Source organism: Tubulanus polymorphus, chromosome 3, assembly GCF_964204645.1.
Source record: "Tubulanus polymorphus chromosome 3, tnTubPoly1.2, whole genome shotgun sequence".
NCBI lineage: Eukaryota > Metazoa > Nemertea > Palaeonemertea > Tubulaniformes > Tubulanidae > Tubulanus > Tubulanus polymorphus.
Window position 1 is genome coordinate 25113371 of NC_134027.1, and position 21843 is coordinate 25135213.

At 39.6% G+C, this 21843-nt stretch overlaps 2 protein-coding genes across 3 annotated transcripts; one reads left to right on the top strand and one right to left on the bottom strand.

Annotated features, from left to right (window-relative positions):
* The first annotated feature begins 3409 nt into the window (after nucleotides 1-3409).
* On the top strand, nucleotides 3410-16568 carry LOC141902854 (phosphoenolpyruvate carboxykinase, cytosolic [GTP]-like). Of its 2 annotated transcripts, none has more exons than XM_074790775.1 (9): nucleotides 3410-3505; nucleotides 9120-9380; nucleotides 10604-10788; nucleotides 11300-11506; nucleotides 12056-12243; nucleotides 12579-12792; nucleotides 13266-13467; nucleotides 13999-14198; nucleotides 14893-16568. In XM_074790775.1, the coding sequence occupies exons 1-9, from the start codon at nucleotides 3477-3479 to the stop codon at nucleotides 15348-15350; spliced, it is 1944 nt and encodes a 647-aa protein (XP_074646876.1). In that variant the 5' UTR covers nucleotides 3410-3476; the 3' UTR covers nucleotides 15351-16568. The 2 variants fall into 2 exon arrangements, with proteins under 2 accessions (XP_074646876.1, XP_074646875.1); XM_074790774.1 differs by lacking the exon at nucleotides 3410-3505 and adding an exon at nucleotides 7239-7509.
* A 2588-nt stretch (nucleotides 16569-19156) lies between these two features.
* LOC141901600 (large ribosomal subunit protein eL13-like) lies at nucleotides 19157-21843 on the bottom strand. The gene is made up of 4 exons (XM_074788939.1): nucleotides 21785-21843; nucleotides 20935-21187; nucleotides 20227-20400; nucleotides 19157-19407 (listed from the first exon to the last, which is right to left on the bottom strand). Exons 2-4 carry the CDS (start codon nucleotides 21178-21180, stop codon nucleotides 19201-19203), a joined length of 627 nt encoding a protein of 208 aa, XP_074645040.1. The 5' UTR covers nucleotides 21181-21187; nucleotides 21785-21843; the 3' UTR covers nucleotides 19157-19200.

The window sequence follows — 21843 nt, forward strand, 5'->3', positions numbered from 1 at the left end:
GCCGAATATTCTTTCATTGATATGTTTGTACAATGTACTTAAAAATTATGCTAATGATACTAACATTATGATAATAATGATAATAATAATAATAATAATAATAATAATGGTTATGAACATTAGTGATAAATTACGTTATTAGTGATTATTTTAGTACGATGAATTGAATTAACGATGAATTATTTAGCGCGTGATATTAAGCTATTTTGCTCAAGTAAAGTTTTGTTTTGTACACAGGTGACTATCTACTTCTTCATGGAGCAGTAAAATGAAATGTCGATGGCTTCAGTAATCGGTATCCCGGTAAATCAGTTTTCCTAAAAAAAAATGTCTTGCCTAAAATTCATAAATTTGGCGTGCCAAAGTTAGTTTAGAGAAGCGTTGAGTTTAAATAAGTTCGAATTGTAGACTTTGGAAATGTTAAGAAATTGTACGTAAGCAATTATCAGTTTGTCGATTGTAGTGTTCAAGCAGTTTTTATCAGCAGACGGACTGATATTGATTTTATTCGTACGTCTATTTTGCTATTGATGTTCGACTGAAATTGCGAATAATTGTGTTTTTAATCCATAAATCAAAGCAGGTCTTTGGTGATTTCTCGTGTTGAAGATAATTTTTGTTTTCGTGTCGATGATGTAATTTCCATAACTCTCTACAACTGCTTATAACACTATCGTTGTGTAATATAGTACGGTGATTAAAATGGCTGCTCTATGTAGGTCGATGTTTTTTGAGTGTAAAATCTAAAAATTCAGGATCCAGTTCCGCAGTTGTGAGTTTGAGGAGTTAAAATCTGTTCATTTTCAACGAGTTAACTCTGAGGTAAATCTTGACTGGGTTCTGCACTCTCATTAAGTCATTCTCTGGTAAATTCTACTGCCTCACAAAGGTGGGGCGAAGTTGAATTATAAACCTAGTCACGTGGCATTGTTTCTATAAAGACTCACTCCTAGCGTTGTTTCGTGAAGAAATAACTGGATTTTCTTTTTATTCATGCAATAAATCGGGCATTGTAGAAAATTAGTCGTCGTTAGCCGGGACCCGGTTCCACGAAAGATTTCGATCTTTAAACGTTTGATAGTTCTCAGTTTTTCAAGAACGTGAATTGATAACTTTTTCGTGAAACTGGTCAGGTCCATGTTTGTGCTTCATAGTTGAAATGGCAGCAGTTTTTTCCGTGAATTTTTCTGAATTATGTACGTATCGGATGATAATATCAACTTGGGGCGGATTTAGGGGGTGGTCTCAGGGGTCCGGACCCCTGCCTTACCAAATCATTAAAATCTCTAAATTTGGCACTTATCCTCTCGGAAATTGCAGCCTCTCTGGTATATTTCTTCAAAAATATCTAAAACCGAACGCGGAACCCCTACAGAGGCTTTTGACATGGTTGCTTTATCCGAGAAATGCCCTTTCTTTTCTTCTGGATCCCGCCTTCCTATTTTCCTAGATCCGCCCCTGATGAATGTAGCTTAGAAACATCAGAAACGATTCGATGAATTGTACATTGACTTAGTGTTTATAGCCTTAAGACTAAAAACCTGTAAGTAACGTAGTAATATTTCCACGGATGTAAATTGTAAATATTTAAATCGATTTTACGTTCAAGAAGATGTAATCGTGAACATGTATATAACGAACTGTGATTCATTCGCGTTCAAAATCCTGTTCCATATTCGGCGATGACGATGTTTAAAGTTAAGTGTGTTTTAAATGAAGACAAAGCCCCGGAGGCTGCCGCGCGTCTGTTCTGTTCTCGTTAAATTGTTTCTCGTCGAATATTCATCGTCAACGGATGTCTACGATGCAACTGGTTCTCATCCTCGCTTGCCAGGGTTCGATTGCCTTCCGCCGAAACTCATGACAACACAAACTGTGGCCGCATTGGTTTATAACACAGGGACCAGTTGCATAGTCATGGCTTAGACTTAAGACATGTCTAAAACCAACTTAGTTCTATACTCAATCTAACAACTTAAGACCAGTCTTAAGATTTAAGACCACTTTTGGACTTAAGTCACGACTGTGCAACTGGGCCCAGGTTGCTGCTCTGTGGCCATCAGTCAAATATATCTAGCCAATCAGATGCCTTGCTAACAATACAACGCATCTGATTGGCCTAATACATAGACTGGTGGGCGCTGAGCAGCAACCTGTCCGCCTAAGAAATATCGGGCTATGTAATAAACCAGTGAAGAAGACCAGTGAAGCTTAAACTCCGACAACGGCAATCTAACCCTGGCAAGTGAATATGCTGTTCCTACGTATGAAGCCGTGTTCACTTAGAAAAATATATCAAATCCCTTAAAAATCCCATAAACTACTTATAATAGCAAATACTATACATACACATAATAGATAATAGTATTCATTCTTCTTTGATCCGGTTCCACAGTGGATAAACTCACAACTGTGGAACCGGGAGTCCAAATTTTTAATACGTGTATATTTCCTCTCTTATTCCGCTCATAAATAGCCAGGGTTACCATATTATTATAAACCGCTAAATAATCATCATTTTCTTGTAATCGTCATGTTAGTCTTCGGGTCCGCTTTCAGAAATCGACAGTTCCTAGTTTTTGCGAAATCGGCGAGATAAAAGAAAATCTGTTCATCTTTTCAGTAATTTAGACTAGAGTCAAATTTAGCGTAAACTAGACGCCATAAAAGTAGGTTTTATTCTAGAAAGAAGCTCTTTCGCCATTGCGCGAACTTCATTAATACCACAGATTGACCGGAAAAAAAATCTTTGAATTGACTGGGAAATATTGTATTAGTTCAGCATCGATCAGTCAATCAGATCGCATGTTAAAGTAGATTTGATAATTTGTTATGAATATATCGATGATTATTATAAATAAATGTGCAATTTAACCTTTCATTTACATCCAGTTTTATCTTCTTCTTTTTTCGGAATGCTTCAAATTTAGTTTGGATTTTTTTTTCCTATTTCGTGGGGTTTTGAAATAACGGTCTGATAGGACTATTCTAGAGGATTTGTACAGGGTTAGTCTTAATTTGGAGTACCAGCTCGATGAGCCCGCTAGAGCTCTTGTAATTAATAACCAACCGTACAGTGCTGCCACCAATTAACTTAACCGTATGGTGCTGCCACCGATGCCCTATGTAACACGTGCGTTTGTTTATTTCCGTGGTGTGACGTGTCTGGAAATTCGACCAATGAGCGAGACTGAATCGACACACACCTCCAGTTAGCCAACTCACGTGTATCTGAGCTGATAAAATAGTTCGAAAAGTTTTTACCAATAAATCAAAGAAAGTCAAGAAAAGTCTGCTTCCAAACTCAAATAACCAAAAATATAATTTACGAATATCTTTCAGTGGTATTTTGTAACTTTTAAAAGATATTCGCCGACTTTTCACCGAATTCGGCGCATTGACTTTCGTCCTCGGCAGCCATTGAGCCTCTCGAGTAGAGTCGAACCTGGGTCATCAGATCGTAAATTACCAGCAAAATGACGGGCTTTTACAGCAGAATTATACGGTTCGTATAAACACGTATTTACTCTTTAAATTATCAACCGGATTTTAGTTTGAGACAGTGTTTAATTAGGTTGCAATTTGACTTAAGAAGTATGGAAAATTTTTGACATTTCCACAGCACAGGCTCGGGGGATCGATTCTCTTAACACCGCACGTACCGACCGTGTTCATTCGCAATGAAAGGTTGACCTTGCTAAAAGTCGACGTCGTCCAGTAACTTTGTTTCTGTAGGTCTCCTGCTTTTGCCAATTGTTGATTGATCATAGGTTATAACCAGGTCGCCATTTCTTTCTTTCATTCAATCCAAACCTGATAAAAAGTGAGTCCAATCATTTAATTGATAATTCATTCCAAAGTTGTTTGTTGCTGGAATCAAGATGAGTTCTGATCTTAAACTTTCTTCTCTCATAAGGAGTTGACTGAATAGTATTCTGCTGATGTTAGACCCTGTAATCTACTACCGCTATCTTATCTATCTATCTCGTGATAAGATTGCACCTTTACATTTGAACTTACACAAGAAAAGTTCATTGATAACTTTATTCAATTATAGTCTGACCATTTTGATTAATCATAGTCAGTCTACATAAGAGCAGTCCCCAATAAGTAACTTTTTTTCTAAAAATACAGATTTCATTTCAGCCTTTCCGATATAGGCGTCTAACTCTTTCACTGTAGGCAATTTGTATTGGTTTTGTATCGGCAGCCTTGGATCCAATCTCACAATACTGAGTTGAATTTAACTCTAGAATATAATTAGGCCTAGTTCATTGAAAATGAACTTATTACAACACTGCAGTCAAATAGGCTATAAACTCTAACTGTGGAGCAGAATCCTGGATATATTGATTAGGGCCTAATTGATGGGAGTCCTGGATACTGTTTATTGATCTGTGAAGTTGCTATGGTTCGTTTCCTTAGAAACCGTGAAATTGTCTTTATTTCAAGCTGTGGGGTGGTGGGGGAAAGTGTGTTTTTCATTTCAATACCGTGTGTGTAAAAAGATGTTGGATTGTGAGTGCGACTTGGCTGACTGTGATGGAAGGTAATCAGTAAGAAGATCCCCAAACCTCATCCACCGCGCCCCCTCAACCAGTGTCACCATCAATAAATCGACCAACCATATCATTAAACCTGATAAGGCCAATTGATTACATTAACATATGTTAATAGTGTTTAATAGTTAATTAGTAACAATTTATATGTGTATTAATGTGTATGCACAGGTTTTGAGCATGTTATCAGAGGTGTCCAATTAAATGCGTATAGGATATAACTTGTTTTCCTAATTATTTCCTAATTATAAGGGAGGTAATTAGGCTAGGCCATGATCAGGCAATTAATTTCTAAGCTACCTATAAGGTACCAGCACATTTGTTATAGGTTGTAAATGTTTCGGAAAACGTATCCTGCTCCCTGGGACCTGGTTACATTTGTATGGTTCTGGACCTGCTGCCCCAACTCGAAATAGAAGATTACACCAAAGTCAAGCTTTGATTTTCTGTATTTTGGGGGGGGGGATCGAAAACCTTGCTACTTCAGCAGCCACGATGTCGTACACTTAACGATGAATGCAGCCCCTTTAGAATTCCAGCATATTGAGAACACTGATAGTTCCCCGGCCAAATTATCCTCTGGACTAAATTATTCTTTCGTTTAAAATTGTTTTCAAATTTCTCGCATGTTTTACATTGTCTGCTGGTACTGGTGAGAAATAACTATTGCAATGTTCTCCATAAGGTGCATCTACTTTTATCACTAGCCACAACAGCTGGGGCTATGGAGACCAGGTTCGTTCCATGTCCTGTTGAAAAATATAAATTCAATGTCTCGACATTCTGACGGTGTTCGACAGATAGAGATAGGTCTAGGCCCGAATATTCTCTGAATTGTCACGTTCAGCCTGTTTAAAAGCTCCATTGTTAGTAAACTTTTTTCTTCGGTGACCTTTCGATTCATGTCTGGTGATTCAGTGTTCGATGCATGAAAACACTTGTTTCCAGATCTTTTTATCCGATCGAACCTGTTTTTGTTTTTCTCGGAATAAAAGCTGTTCATTATTTTTCGCGATAAAAAAAAACTGGTAGCGGCCTAAATGATTAAATGTGAAGCGTTAATATTGAATATTTTGTTTGTCGTGACTACGCGATATTTCTAATGACGTTATTTGTCGGCTGTTCTTTGGAATCGACCGACATCTAGAATCGAGTCCACGTTTCACAGATCACACAACAACCTATGTCACTGTTATTTTAATTTATCTTATCTGACAATTAGTCGTTAATTTCGTCATCAGACTGGGCTTGTTTTAAAAACTTCAGGTCGGGTCGCGCATTTTGTTTATCTATCAAGCTTTCGAATTTTGTTCCCGACCTCAAGACTTATGACACCATCGCCCATCAGGTTATATTTTTCTCAAGAAGTAATCTCTTTTCGTCATACTTTATGACGTTTCAAGACTGCCACATTCCTCCTGCACTAGAAGTACTGCATTCCTACGAAATCTGAAATTTTCCCTTTTGAAATAGCTTGAAAAATCCAGGAATGATGGATCTTCAGGGACTGTGAAGTCGACCCGTCGCTCACGAGGACTGTTATTGATGAGTTGTATTTACCTCAGGATTTGAACCCGGTGACCCTCAGCTACGGCATGAAACACTGCTACTCTAGACCGAACAAGCAGCTTCAAATATTGTCATCATTAGCCAATCAGAAATCCTGTTTTATTTTAGCCAGGGTTTTTCCAGTTATCTGTGGAATTTCGCTTACTGATTATACAACGGTCAATTGGTGCCGCGAGTATTCTTGTGGCAAACATGCGCTGCGGTTTCGTCCCGTGGCTGAGTCTAGCGATTGCATCAGCTTCGAATCCCTGGTGAGGCAGGATGCATTACCTGGGATCAAATATAATGAGCGAACAGGTAATAAATAGGTAAACTGATTTTATCAGGAATCATTAGCTTTCGCTACTGGTGTACAGAAGTTCATCGGGTATTTATGGATTGATTTACCTCCTGATAGCATCGTGAGACTTCACTGTAATTTAAAACCCTGTTTCGGGATGGAGAAATCCAGCCACGATGACTTCTCTTTAAACCCCGAGAACAGCCCGATTAATGACGAGTTTTATTATGAGGAAAATTCTGCCCTCGATGACGACTTTCCGAGAAGCTCTCAAACACGTATCACAGGGTGATAATCTGTTGCTCCAGTTGTTCAGAAGATAATTGCGGATAGTCCAGCTCTTAAAATGTATCAATCATGGGGTTTAAATCCCGTGATTTAGCTACCCATAGAAATTCAGTGTCTTGCAGCCAGAAAAAATATCAACTTTGAATTCCTTATTGAGCGAATTCCGTCGCGACATATCATTATTTATAATTCGAGAGCTTCATCGAAAATCGACACGAATTCCTCAAAAAATACTGCGACGAACATAACAATCCGACGAATATAATCGTCGTCGATGTCCTATTGTAGATCAGGGTTCAACGTTCAAGCTGTGCGTGCAGCCTGGAAATATTCTGACCCGATGTTGACACCAACAGCTGGGTCATCTAACTCGGGAGGTGTGTCGCCTCTAAAGCCTTCTGATTGGCCGTCGTAGGGGGTATGTCTCCTATCCGATTGGTCAGATTGACTTTGACGTCTGGCCTTATCAGTTCTTATGTCATAGATTGTCGCGAAATTCGGATAAAATCGATCAATATTATTGAATTCTGGTCACAAGCAGTTTGATTAGTTAGTGAAATGCGATATCGCCACGAGTCAGGATTTCAGATTTCAACCATCGGTTTTTGCGACAAATTCGGATTCGAAGTTTTGTGATATTTAGTCGGACGCGCGGCGGTTTGCGATGACCGTTGATGAATTAACGATGTCGTCGTCGACGACGACCGGTCAGATTTACAGCGTTTGGTGCGAAGTGCCGGAAAAAAACATTTCGCTTATCAGCGACAAGGAATTCATTCTCAGGGAGGAGTCGTATCCCGATATCATGAACGGGTAGGTCCAACTCTCCTGAAACTGCGCGCTGTCTTTTGTGTTCTAAAAAAAAAGTTGAGAATTGTTTTCTATTTCCGAACGTTTCAACTTTTTGAAGTCAATTTCTTGATGTTTTGAAATATTCGCTATCGTGAAACAATTGTAGGACCAATCTGAGTTTTTCATCAGGCCTTTCTGATCATTTCATTTGTAGATCGAAGTAGACCACAGTGGGCTTTTCAAAATTGGCACAATTGGCTTCAAAATCCGAAAATGTAAATCGTTTATAATATGATTATTCCTGTTGCCCTATCTTTCATAGGGCGCACTTACAAAACAGTCTTTTTTGAAATATTTACATCCGAGATGAAGTTTAAAAGTAGGTTTTCTTAGCGTAGTCTATATCGAGTCAAATCTGACTGGTGAAACTGCGCCAAAAAGATTATTTCGGTTTTTACCGCGGCATCTTTTCCATCACCCCTTCTTCGAAAGCGTCCCTCAGTTTTTTTGTGGTCCGCAGTTCTTTCCTGTCTAAAACCTGCAATATCCAGATTCAGTACTGGATAGTAGTGAATGTGTGAGTGTATTTTAGGAGTTTACCTCACGGCTGGGTCTCTCTTCCACTTTCTCCTCTACTCTGACATTTAAAGCTCATCCGACTGTAAACTGCAGATCTGCCGATTTTCTCATGTTATGCAACTGTTAGCGCTGAACTGAAGGTATTTCAGTCTTGTCTGTATCGTCTGTATTCACAGATTTTTTTATTCCAGCTAATGTTAAAGCCTATACACGCGGCGTCGAGCTAATCTTCTTTCCCGCTGAATTCGTTCGTTATTTCGCTATTATTTCTACATTGTAAAAAACAATCCTCACTTCGAATGATAGGAATCGCTCGTTTAAAATGTATTTTACTCTGAAGGCGGAAATGTTTATGACATTTTAATATCGTATTTGAGAGGACCCGGTATTTCAGCGTAATTATGGGACTTGAACCCGATTATCTCTGCCGACGTCTGCTCTGGTGTTCTGATTTCTCCACATCCTCAGCGGAGTCTTAATTCATTATTATTCAATACACTAGAGCTTTCTGAGGCTGTTTCAATCGATCCAACATTTGTTCAATTTAGATTCTGGTAAATTTGTGTAGGCCTATATATTGCTAGTGCCTCGTACATTAGACTATTTACCCGGATGATATATGGGTTATTCTAGGAAGGATTTTGAGTGACAATTGATCCAGTGTGTACTGCATTGGGGAAATCGAGGGCATTTGATAATCAGCAAAATTACGTATGCTTTTTGAATGGCAGCCAGTAAATTTGTATTGATCTGATTTGAATCCAGCTTATCCTACGGTTGGCCTGGTTATTTATGTATTTATTGGAAGATGCCCTATTTTCATAGACAGCCATATTCAAAAACAGCTAATAATGTTAGATTTACAGATTTTTTTAACTCGATCGAAAAGAGTTTTGAAGTTAATATGATGAGGTTTCTATTTATAGATGTTTGAACTCCTTGATCAACAAGAGTTTTAAAGCTTATATGATGGGGCTTCGATTTACAGATACTTGATTTCATTGATCAAAAAGAGTTGTAAAGCTAATATGATGACCTTGTTGTATTTACAGATGTTCGAACTCGTTGATCAAACAGAGTTTAAAAGGTCTAACGCAACAGACGGGACTCGGCCACGCGAGGGCGATCACGAGTCTCGGCGGCGATCTCAGCAAACTGCCCGAAAACGTACAGAACTACGTACAGAAAAACATCAAGATCTGCGAACCGGAAAATATATACATCTGCGACGGTACGAAGAAAGAGGAGGGCTTCCTGCTCGATCTGCTGCAGAAAAACGGACAAATTAAGAAATTGTCGAAATATGAAAATAAGTAAGTATATACGCGGGGATCCCATCATCGCAGACGGGTCCTGGAATTGATACAACTGGTCCGAGTTAATTCACTAAAAAGAAACCAGGGATTATGCACAACTGGATCCTGGTCCCAGTTGCCCAGTTCCGTGTTAATTTCGACTACCGTTAAAATCAGTTAAATGAAAAAACTATAGGCTCATAAAATGTATTCGTATATTAGAAAAACAAAGAATCATGATAAAAGATATAAGAATCAAAATGGCCTATCAAAACTTAAATGCAACTGTCAAAAAATTAGTTCATCCATTAATGTGAATTAATATCAAAATCATCATTGATTGAATTACATAAACTTGGTTCAACGAATATAGAAAAGTACATTCACAAATCAATATCAATATCACAGCTGGTCAAAATAGAAACAGCGTGCTACACATATATGTCAATCAGTCAATTCACTAAGTTCAACGTTTTGGAGTCAAAATTAGTTCATCTTCATAGAGAACGCATAGGCCTAATCAAAACAATCTAAAGTTATGAATGGAATATGAATGAAGCTAATTCAAGTAACGATGTGGAACCGGGTCCACTGGGTCCATGGGAACAAGTTGAGATTTGTTTATACCATAGTTAGGCTTTAAGCTAAGCATACATCGACAAAGCGACTGGAGACAACTAGTTGCTAGTGAGCGAGTGCCCCACGCAGATCGAAAATTTAGTAAAAACCAGCAACTGCGTGGCTCATGCCGGTCGCTAGGTCCATAGCGCACACATCGACAGCAACTGAGATGTGGTTTAGCAAATATTCTTGAGGGCATCACAAGTCACGTGACAAACAGCTTTGTTTTAGTCAGTTACAACCATGTGTTGTTGATTATGGAGCGCTCACATCGACGGATATGAGAGCAACTGAGTACAACTAGTTGCTCAAAAGTAGAACATGAGCAACTGGATGGAACTGGAGATAGATGGACGCTAACCAATCGTAAGCTCGCTCACATCGACAAATTCGAGCAACTGATTGTATCCAGCCAGTTGCTCTCATGCGCCGAAAACTGCCTGGCAACTAGTTGTCTCCAATCGCAGTGTCCATGTGCGCTAGGCTTTAGAACTGAACTAAGTGTACAGTGGCCACCCGGTTAATGTACAGTATGAATACCAAAGGAAATAATCAGCGATCAAGTTCTATTAATTGATTGAATCAGTGAATGATATTTCTGTATTTTTTTCAATCCGTAGTTGGCTGGCGATCACCGACCCGGCAGACGTCGCTCGAGTCGAGAGTAAAACGTTCATCTCGACGCCCGACAAACGCACGACGATCCCGATTCCGAAAGAGGGCGTTAAAGGCGTTCTGGGAATGTGGAAAAGTCCCGAGGATTTGAACAATATGTTGAACGAAAGATTTCCCGGTTGTATGAAAGGTCGGTGTTAAACAAAAAAAAGTCCAACTAATTTTACGTGCTTAAGAATCTGAATTGATGGGTCGACAATCGACTGCATTATACCCCTGTTGTGAAATGTTAATATGTCCAGACCTCTTTTCCGAAGTTTGTGATAGAAATCTAGGCCATTAAGTGAACTAATCTTAACTCTTAAATTACTGGTAGTTAACTCGGGGTCCAATTCTACCAAACAGTTTCACTCATAAACTAATTAATTAAAATAAGTTGTATTGATTGAGAAATGATATCGAAATAAAACTTCTTTATGAAACTGGAACAAAAACCGTGGAACTGGGTCTCGTCCTCGGGGCTCAGTTTCACAAAAAAGTTGGACTCAAATTTTTGGTGTAATCGCTGTTGGTTACTTCATGTTTTCAATGAGGACAACAATTCGAACTTAACCGTTTTAGGCTTAAACTTTTTCGTGAAACTCTGCGCAGAGATGAGAAAGTCGTTATTGAGGAGATTTTTCTGTATGAATATTTTGCAGGTCGTACTATGTATATAATCCCGTTCAGTATGGGTCCAGTCGGTTCACCGCTGTCTAAGATCGGAATCCAGTGCACCGATTCGGCGTACGTCGCCGCCAGTATGAGAATCATGACCCGAGTCGGAACTAACGTCGTTGAGGCTCTCGGTAAAGACGGGCAGTTCATCAAATGTCTTCACTCCGTCGGACAACCTTTACCCATGGCCAGTAAGTATATCAACTGTATTCTGCCCTGATCTCAATCTGAGGCCCAGCTTCATAGTCGATACGTGGTCAATGAATGATTTTCAATCTAGTCATGAAGTTGTTAGATCGGCTGTAGAACCAAAACTAGCATAGACAGGTTGTTGGATTGAATCTATAACCTAAATGAGTTTAGACTGGTCGAAGTTATAAAATAGGCTTTAGAACCAAAATGAGCTTAGACTGGTCTGAAGTTGTTAGATTGACTAAAGAACCAAAATCAGCTTAGACTGGTCTTAAGTTGTTAGATTGGCTATAGAACCAAAATGAGCTTAGACTGGTCTTAGGTTGTTAGATTTAATTTTTAAACTGAAATGAGCTTAGACTGTCTAAATCTCCAGTCAACTTTGGAACAGACCCCAATAGATAATCAATCTTAAATGATGCAATATATTCATTCCTAGTTTAAGGTTCATGCGACCCCCCCCCCCCCATTAATTTTCGGTCCCCTAAACGTATGTCTGATAAAAACCGTGATAAATTATTACAATATTGATGGTTACCTTTTTTCAGAGCCACCCGTGAACAACTGGCCGTGTAATCCGGAGAAGACTATAATCTGTCATATTCCCGCTAACGATGAGATCTGTTCGTTCGGCAGCGGGTACGGCGGTAACTCGCTGCTCGGTAAGAAATGTTTCGCGCTTCGTTTGGGATCGATTCTCGCCAAGAAAGAAGGCTGGTTAGCCGAACACATGTTGGTAAGTAGACAGTTCGGTTGATATCAAAACTTCCGTTTGGACAAGAGGTCCCCTAGTTGGAAAAGGTTATAGAAATATGAAAAGGTTAAGAAAAGCTGTTGTCATACAGTAAACCTCACCCGAACTCGGACTAGCAGAACATGCAGCAGCAAAGTGTGTCTTGTTTGAATTTTAGGAAAATAAAATCAATGGAAATTAAAAAGTTTTTGTCCGAGTTTCTCAAAAGTTTTGAGTTGCCCATCTACGAGTTAGACAAGGTTTACTGAAAATATGTTTGATTCGAATTTCCACTTCACTTCGTAGGTATTTGACGAATTTGATCGTTTTCTTTTCAGATTCTCGGAATCACGAATCCGAAAGGAGAGAAAAAGTACATCGCGGCAGCTTTCCCGAGCGCTTGCGGTAAAACTAACCTGGCCATGATGAACCCGACGATTCCCGGGTATAAAATCGAATGCGTCGGTGACGACATCGCGTGGATGAGATTCGATTCCGAAGGACGATTAAGAGCTATCAATCCTGAAAATGGATTCTTCGGTGTCGCACCAGGTAGGTGAAATAGAAATATTGAGAACTGTTATACAGTTGTGTGGATAGATCCAGTTCCACTGTGTGGGCTAAATTTATATCTGAACCCAGTTCCACAGTTGTGTGGGTTTTATTTGTCCCTGAACTTAGTTCCACAGTTGTGCGGGTTTAATTTGACTCTAGATCCAGTCCCACAGTTATGTGTAGGTTTGATTCATTCGACTTTGAACCTAGTCGAACGAATCATCAAACCTACTGTAATCTGTGGAAATGAGTTCAGGTAATTAGCTTAAACCACAACTGAATACCAGAACTCATTTCCACAGATCTGGGTAAAAGTTTAATTCGATAGTTTCTGGGCAAGATTTGAATCAATGAGTTGGAATAAGTTAATTCAAATTTTTACTAAAAGCCAAATCTAAAACTAGAAACGCTAATATACTTCCACAATTACGGGTTTTAAAATCTTCAAATGTGATGATGTTTTTTTTAAGGAACTTCGTATTCGACGAATCCGAATGCGATGGAAACGATAAAAAAGAACACGGTGTTCACGAACACGGCGCACACGGCAGACGGCGAATACTTCTGGGAAGGTTTGGAGAAAGATCTGCCGGGTGACGCTAAAGTCACCAGCTGGCTCGGTGACACGTGGACGAAAGGTTGCGGAAAATTGGCCGCACATCCAAACTCCAGGTGAGTCTGAAACCCTCTCTCGCGCCTTATATTCTACTAATGTCTATTTCAATTTTGCTTTAGAGGACATCAGATGGCCTAGCTCAGTCAGTTTTTGTAGTACAAACATGATATAGGTCTTAATAGAACCAACACAAATTAATTTAAACATATGCACGCTGGCTTGAAGTCTTGAATGCAGAAGAATAGAGAAAAGTGACTCCATAATTTGAATGTCTAACAATATGCATGCCTATATACCATAATTTTTGATGATTGAAAAAAGTTCAGTTCGTAGGCATGGAGAAATGTTATTAAACTAAGAAAATGGTGTCTCTTCTATGATACAACCCCATTCAATGAAGACTTTTTGGTTGTCCTTCAATATAGTCTAATAATGGATTAAAAATCAATGCTTTAGACCTATATCAGGTGTTTACTACTTAAACTGACTTGAGCCAGGCCGCCTGACATCTCTAGCAAAGTTGTAATAGACATTAGACAGCGGTATATTTGAGAGTGTCTATTTCTAATCGATTTCAATTATTTCAGATTCTGCACACCGGCGGGACAATGCCCGATTATGGATCCCGCGTGGGAAGACTCGGCCGGTGTACCGATTGAAGCTATTCTATTCGGAGGCCGTCGGCCGGAAGGTGTACCGCTCGTCTACGAAGCGTTCTCGTGGAGTCACGGCGTTCTGATCGGTGGATCGATGAGATCTGAGGCAACTGCTGCAGCTGAACACAAAGGTACAGTTGAAAATAACGTCCACTGAGTCCGCTGTCTAAAGCAGGGTGGCCAATTCTACCTGGAAATCAGTGAATAGTCTGTGAATTTTTTTATCGTTAAAAAGTCAGGGGATCGTCTAAAAAAAGCAAAAGACGAGGAAAATTTGTTGAGATTGAAAAATCGCGCATAAAATCAAACAGTTTCCATCGATGTCTTACATTGACTGCGATTGGATTCTTAACATCAGTCAGGGAAGACGTCAGAGAATAGTTAATATAATAATCTTTATTTATCTTCAAAGAAATTGAATCGATCTAAAACATGATATTCATACACAGTGTTTTCAATTAGAAATTAACAAGGCAGGTCCCTTTGAAAAACAGGAGGGTCCCATAATATGTCACAGTCCCTGAAACAAAAGCTGGTTTGAAAAAGCAGGCGGGTCCTTTACAAACAACAGACGGGTCTGGGACCTGGCTCTTATTGAAAACAGTGATACATAGATATAAATACAAGTATAAAATGTACCGATATCAATTGAAGGAACCAAGTGAAGCAAATGCTTGTAGGTTTGGTGACCCACACTCTAGTCATGAGAGAAAAAAGTGTCAGGTCGCATAAAAGTGGCCACCCTGAATGACGTAGCTTATGAAAAGATTTAGGAAAAGACCGACAGAAGACTTTGATTTCTAATAGTAATATTTACTATTTCAGCAAAAGTGATAATGCACGATCCGTTCGCGATGCGTCCATTCTTCGGGTACAACTTCGGCGACTACATGCAACACTGGCTGGACATGGAGAAAGTGCCGAATCGCAAACTGCCGAAGATCTTCCACGTCAACTGGTTCCGTCGCGACGCCGCCGGCAAATTCCTGTGGCCCGGCTTCGGCGAGAACTCGCGCGTGCTCGACTGGATCTTCCGCCGCACGAACGACGAGGACATCGCCGAAAAGACGGCGATCGGCTACGTGCCGAAAGCGGACTCGATCAACATGAACGGCTACGACGGCTCGTGCGACTTGCCGCAGCTGTTCCACGTGCCGAAAGATTTCTGGAAGCAGGAGGTGAAAGAGATTCGCAAGTACTTCGACGAACAGGTGCCCGACGACTTGCCGCCGAAAGTCGGCGAGGAGTTGAACGCGTTGGAGGATCGCGTCGGCAAATTATAGACAGAACTTTTTCGACGACGATTCATATTTATTTATCGGATATCTAGAGGAGCGATGCATAATTCATGACTTAGAAAATATGACATACGTCGACGAACTACAACCATAAGAAAAAACGGAAGAAAGAAAACTGAAAATATTTTAGCACGGATTTGTTTATTTATTATTTAGGAAATCAATAGACGGCAGACGCTTCGTTTCGACCGTTCGTATACACGTAATCGTAGCAACTTATTGAAAACCGTGAATCGGTGGGAAAAAACGTACGAACGTAGATCGAATAAAGATGGCAGCACGGTCGCCGTTCGATCGTAAGATTTCAGCATGTGGAAAAAAATAAAGAATTTTCAACGCGGTAGAACCCGTTCGATTTTTGGACGCATGAAATTAATTCAGTTCACGAGAAATCCGGATTCAATGTTATATTTGATTTTACGTATATATGCAATTGTCAAAGTCTGCAAATGCTCCGAAAAGCGGATCTTCGTTTATGACGCAATTCTCTTCGTTCTTCGGAGAAACCCTTCCTTCTAACTCCGAATATGACTAAGTTAACCAGCAGCGTACTTGCTCAAAATATGATTATGAATACCGGTATTAAAGACAACTCTTAGGAAAAAATGAAAATAATTTCTATTTCGAGTGTAATGGGTACGCAAGTTTCATTCCAATGCCCGAAAATACTTTCATCGATTTTTAAGACGTTTATTTTAGGGGAAAAAAAACGTCTGAAAATTGTGCTTAAAATTCGACCCATGTCTAAATCTCAAATCCATGGTGCTCTTCGGGATTGGGCTTTTGTTATACCGGTAAATAAGAATTACTATTACTGTAACTCCAAGTGCCTTTTCAATCATGAACCCTTTATTGGAAAATGTAGGAACTACAAGTATTCAAGTCTACTGTTCAACCGAGCTCAGGAAATATTCGAAAACAAGTTGTTACGAAATCTGCTCACTTTGATGTTATTTATCGTTCGTAGACTAGCCAGACGCTTCTCGGATTATTTTTGATTTTATCAGGTTTTAAACGACTGTGATTTCGATCCGCATACTGTAATTCTTACCTCGGTATCTTGCGCTACAAGGCAAGGTAAACGACCTTGAAAATACTGCTGTCTCTTAAACTTGTTCGGAAAACCACCATCATCTTGGGATTATCGGTTTTTTTTTTAAACATTGATTGAGCAATGAGGTACCGGTGACATGCACCAGATGGCGCACCAATAGACCCAGTTTTGTGGTGATTATTTAGTTTGGTTTCAATGTGAACTGGATTTTTACACTCCTGAATCCAAGTATTATCAAACAAATTATCGAATAGATCTAAGATCGACCTTCCCACTCGGTTCGTAGTGAATATTTCACTGATAATTGGTTAAATCATCACAAGAAAGGTAAATTAGAGTTTAATGGAAAGTAGAAGAAATCGTGCGTGATTTGATCAACCACTAGCCACACCTGGTAGATCCTCGCTTGCCGCAGTAGCTGCACCGGTACCTCGTTCAATAATCATATTATTATTTTTATTATTATTATTATAACATCGTACAGTTGTTTCGTTGTTGCGTGAGAAATGTATCGAAATAGTCGTCGATTAGTTGTAACTGCTGTTTCGTAGTAGGCATTGTTTGATAAATACATGCGACGATCATCGGCTTTGCGTAGAGATCGTTCGTCCCTGTTCACGCGCCACAGGTCCACATTCCTTTACTTCGTTCTATAACGGTGTGTATCTTTTATTAAAAATTAACGAATCACTCGGGCATTATATTCGTTAGAATTCTCGCACGTTTTGAAATCTCGATTAATTAACTAACGATTTGGTTTTAATGCGGGTATCATGAATCTGCTACCTGTACCCATAGGTCAGGAGAGCTCGGTCCGATATCATAAAAAGTTAAACCCAAATATTTGCTTAAATGCAATTGGTAACTTCATGTTTTCAATGAAGCCAACAATTTCAAGTTAACCATTTTGATCTTAAATTACGGATTGACCCTAACATCTATTTGATTAGTAGAATTTATTTGATTTGACTTGATTGTACAACGTTAAAACTTTTTCATAAAACTGTACCCTGATCAAGTCTTGTATGAATTGCGGAGAGCAGATTGTCTGAGGGGGTGCATGGTACAGGCAGCATATTGTTGGAGGAGGCAGAGGGTACAGACAGTCGATTGTCTGAGGGTACAGACAGCAGATCGATACCTACAGCATAACACGGTGGTGTTAACACGTACTATCAATATTGTCAGAGATGGTCGCGTTATAATAATTTCGATTGCGATAGTGATGATAATTTTACTGTTGTTCATGAGATTGAGTGAATGAATGCGTTTTATAAAGTTCGATGAAAGAACGATTTTAACTTTTATTTGCGTCGTCGTAAATTAACCATCGCAGACGGATTCTATAGGAGATCAATAATTGTGTTGCGATGATGGAATATTTTTGTATTGCGTGATGTCAAAATGGTGATTTTTAATTTTCGTCTACGAAGGAAAACCTAACTGTTCCACTCTCCCGCAAATCGTGTTGTTTCTGGTGCCGTTCTGTTCCATGATGAAAGTGTGTGTAAGCCAGCCTATAAATACCAGTTCACGATATCATCATGTTTTTGTTCAAATAGCCCATTTCTGAATGTACGTACAACACTAGCCGAAAAACCACCAGGGATTCTACATGTTGGACAGTACACTCAAACCAAGCTTGCGACAACTGAAAATGGTGGCTTATGTACTGAAGTTCATACAATGAATCCCTGCATAAAGAACAGGGTATAGGAAGTCTATATTAGTTACAGCTCTAGTTTTAGTGATCACTTCGTAAAATAGGAATATTTATGATACGTAACTATAGTATGTTTGTATGTACTATTTTCTGGTTTTTAACTGGCTTTCTATATTCCCACACGTGATATATTCCTATGTCATTCTGATAGGCCTAATTACCTTTAGAGCAAGATTGATACGTAGTATATATTCCTTAGATGCAAATCTTTTGCATGTTGTTTTCAAATAAAGACTTATCTATATACAATATTGTGATTCCATTGTATTCGATTGGTCGATTGTCTTAAGGTCTACAACCAATGGTCTGTTTGCTAATTAGGCAGAGGGAGTCCCAGGTTCCGATTGCTGAATAGAGGATCAATGAATAGAGGATAGACAGGGGATGTCTCCGGGTTATAACCTTATTGGGATAATGATTCCGGGCGTCATCGGTCGCCTCTGTACAGGATGACCCTGGGTGTGCCAGGTTCAAATCCAGTGTACGTATCATTGAAGCAGATTCTGAGTGCTAGGTGGCAGCACCTTACTATCCCCTAGTGGAATTTCTATGAACTGATGGTTTTCTTGATCAAATACCACAAAGCCAGTCATGGTTTGACACATAGATTAGTTGACAGAATTGCCACTAGGTTATTGTACGAAACAGTCATACAGCTGCGGTTGCCTAACAGAGCCTTGTGGAAACCTCTTGCATTGCCCACATACACCAAATTCGTCCAATGAAGTTCTTTGATACACATAATGACTAGGACCTCGGTGATTCACGCCATACAGAACCATCGATCTTAACTGTAGACAATCAATTGGGTTGTCCTGCAATAAAGCCGATAAATCAGGGTGTCTTCAAACCTGGATGTTAAATAGATCGATCGTGGTGCAAAATGCTACATTCCAAGTCATTTCGGCAACAAGGACGACCGATCCTGGGTCCTAACCTGGTGGTTACCAAATAGAGGGATACAAACACCAGCAGTTGACCGCTACAAAATGAACTCACAACCGAACTCTGGTGTTTTCCATTCGTCAGTTTTTTATTTATTTGTATCTATAAACAATCTATTTGTTAGCTTCCTCGGCCTCTCTGGCTTTCTTTTGACGGAGACCGTACAATCGTTTGTTAGCGCGAGCTTTCCTCAACGCGGTAAACACCGAGTATTTCTTCTCCTCTTCGGTGATAGCTCGTGGTTTCTCGTGTCGCACCGTCTGCTTGATCGGCATCACTAACTTACCCTTCAACTGAGTGGCCATCGACACTTCTTCGGCCTAGTGGAAAAATGAGAATAGGAAACAAATGAAAATGATGCGTGGAAGTAAGTCACAATTAATATCAGTCAAATCCTGGTGGCGACAGAGTTTCTTGGTCGAAGGTTCTTCTCCGGTCTCTCCCCAATGGGAAAAAAGAAACATCGAACCCGCTTATAATGCCATGCATGGCACTTAGCGGGTTGAGGGTCGTAAAAAAAAATCAATATCAGTTAGTTAGCGTATATTTGATTCCAATTCATAGTGGATCCTCTTTATAACGTATTCAAAGAGTTGATTAATCAGAAAATTAGAAAGAAACCCAATTTTGTACCGGAGATTAAATTCTATTATTGGTTCTAACGAACAGATTTTCTGGTCTCCGGAAGCAAGATCCCTACTACAGATCAGTCATTCCAGAAATCAAGGAGAAAATTTCATATTTCCAGGAGCGTATGCCCACAATCACGCGGAAGTGATTTAGCCGCGTCCCAACCGGAACCAGTTGCAATTCACAAACAAAATTTGACCCATGCTTAAGATATTTTTCTCTGGCCTGGTGCAACGCTTTTGGTCCACTAGAAGTGCTTGTGTGATCGCGGCTAATCTATCACTTTCATAACTCAATTACAGTAGACTGCTCCAGATTCATTACTGTTTATCTTGGTAAACCATAATTTAGTGGTTTTGCAATGCATAAGCATATGCATATTCCAATCTTTTATTCTTTTACTTTACTTTTACTTCAGAAGTTCGTCGTAACAGGTTCCGCCACTGTTATTTCACACTGCTTCCAACGGCGATCGAACTTATGGTAAATATTTCTGCTTTCAAACTTACCGAGGCATCACCCTTCTTCGGTTTGCTCGACTTCTTCGGGAACAGAATCAATTTCGACTTGTATTCCTTCAGACGTTGAGTGTTCAACTGAAGCGATTCGACGCTGCGGTTTTTACGACGGTGGTCGACGGAGATTCCGATCGTCGGAGCTAAACGTTTACTGATACCAGCTGCCTACAAATACAACAACTAAAACATTAAATCATCGGTTTTACATGTGACGATTTAAGCCTCATCCAGTGTCCCCAATTAGTCAATTGAATTCAAAATTCCCAAACGTTTCCTTTTTTTTTTAAGGTAAATGAAACTGAAATTGAAATGAACAGACACCATCATATCACAGGGTTGTCGTTAACATTTTGATTTTCAAGAAAGATTGCTAAAGAATTGCTTAGCTTTGTTTAATGCTACATGCAATATGCAATCTAGTCTATGAATATTCCCGAATATTTCCAGGATTAGGGAAAACAAATTCCTAAAATCTTTGAAGTTTTTCCAGATATTGTGGATCTCCGCAATCTCACTAATGACTGATGACATTCAAGCGCCATGAAAATGATTTTTGAGCCCATTCCATGATACTAGAGGCTGTTTTGACCAATTCCCATTTCAAAACTTTTAAGAACTTTCAAGGATTGCTATCGACCCTGCAGATCAAACATACTTTAGGAAACAACTGAAAAGAATAATTTTGTTAAAACAACGAACCTTTAACTCGTCCAAAGTGAATCCACGTCCGGCTCGAACCTTCGTGTTGTATTTAAACATCTGGCATCGAACGACGGGTCTGAGCGGACCGGCGACCGGCCTCGGCGCGATCGTCCTCGCCTTCTTCACTCGGTTCTGGTAACGGCGTTGTTTCCTCGCCGGTTGATTGAACCACGTTTTCACGTAACGTTCCCAGTATTTGTGGAAATGCCCGTTGGGCACGACATTGTTTCGTTTCGGAGCCATCGTTTATCTGAAATCAAGAGAATTTTACTTTGTCATTTCAAATAGACGATGATGTGTGTATCATTACTAGGCTACTAGGCATTAATTAAGTAAGAAGGTAGGTATTCTTAAGCCATTATAACCACCGGTCCACCTACCCCCCCCCCCCCTTGAACCTGTCAACAATGTCAATCGTGGCTTCAGAAGACTGTCAACTTAATCAAGATAACTTTGAGAACGTCTTTTGTGCCAATTGTGGAGCCCAAACTCGGCATCAATTATCTTAATTCAAAGGCATATATTCCCGAAACTTTAATTACGAGTGACCAAACAATTGACTAATTGTAACTGACTGTTCGATCGAAACATTAACAAGTGTCAATCATCTTTTAGTCTCCAAATTGAACGATAATCCGGGAAATAAGCAACCAGGAAGTAAAATTCACATGGAATATCCGTCCAAATCAAGGCGCCTAATCGTAAAACTAAACGGGTTTGGAATGAAATACAGATTATTCGGGGTAGAGAAAGACGTGTTCCGTCTATTGCTGAAACGATTATTTATTTCGGGGTCGGGATCGCTCGTAAATAAGAGGATTTCGATTATATCCAGACATCTACCAACCTCAGAACGCAATGGCCGACAGGAAGAAAGGTCGCATCAATGCATTATGGGAAGTGGAG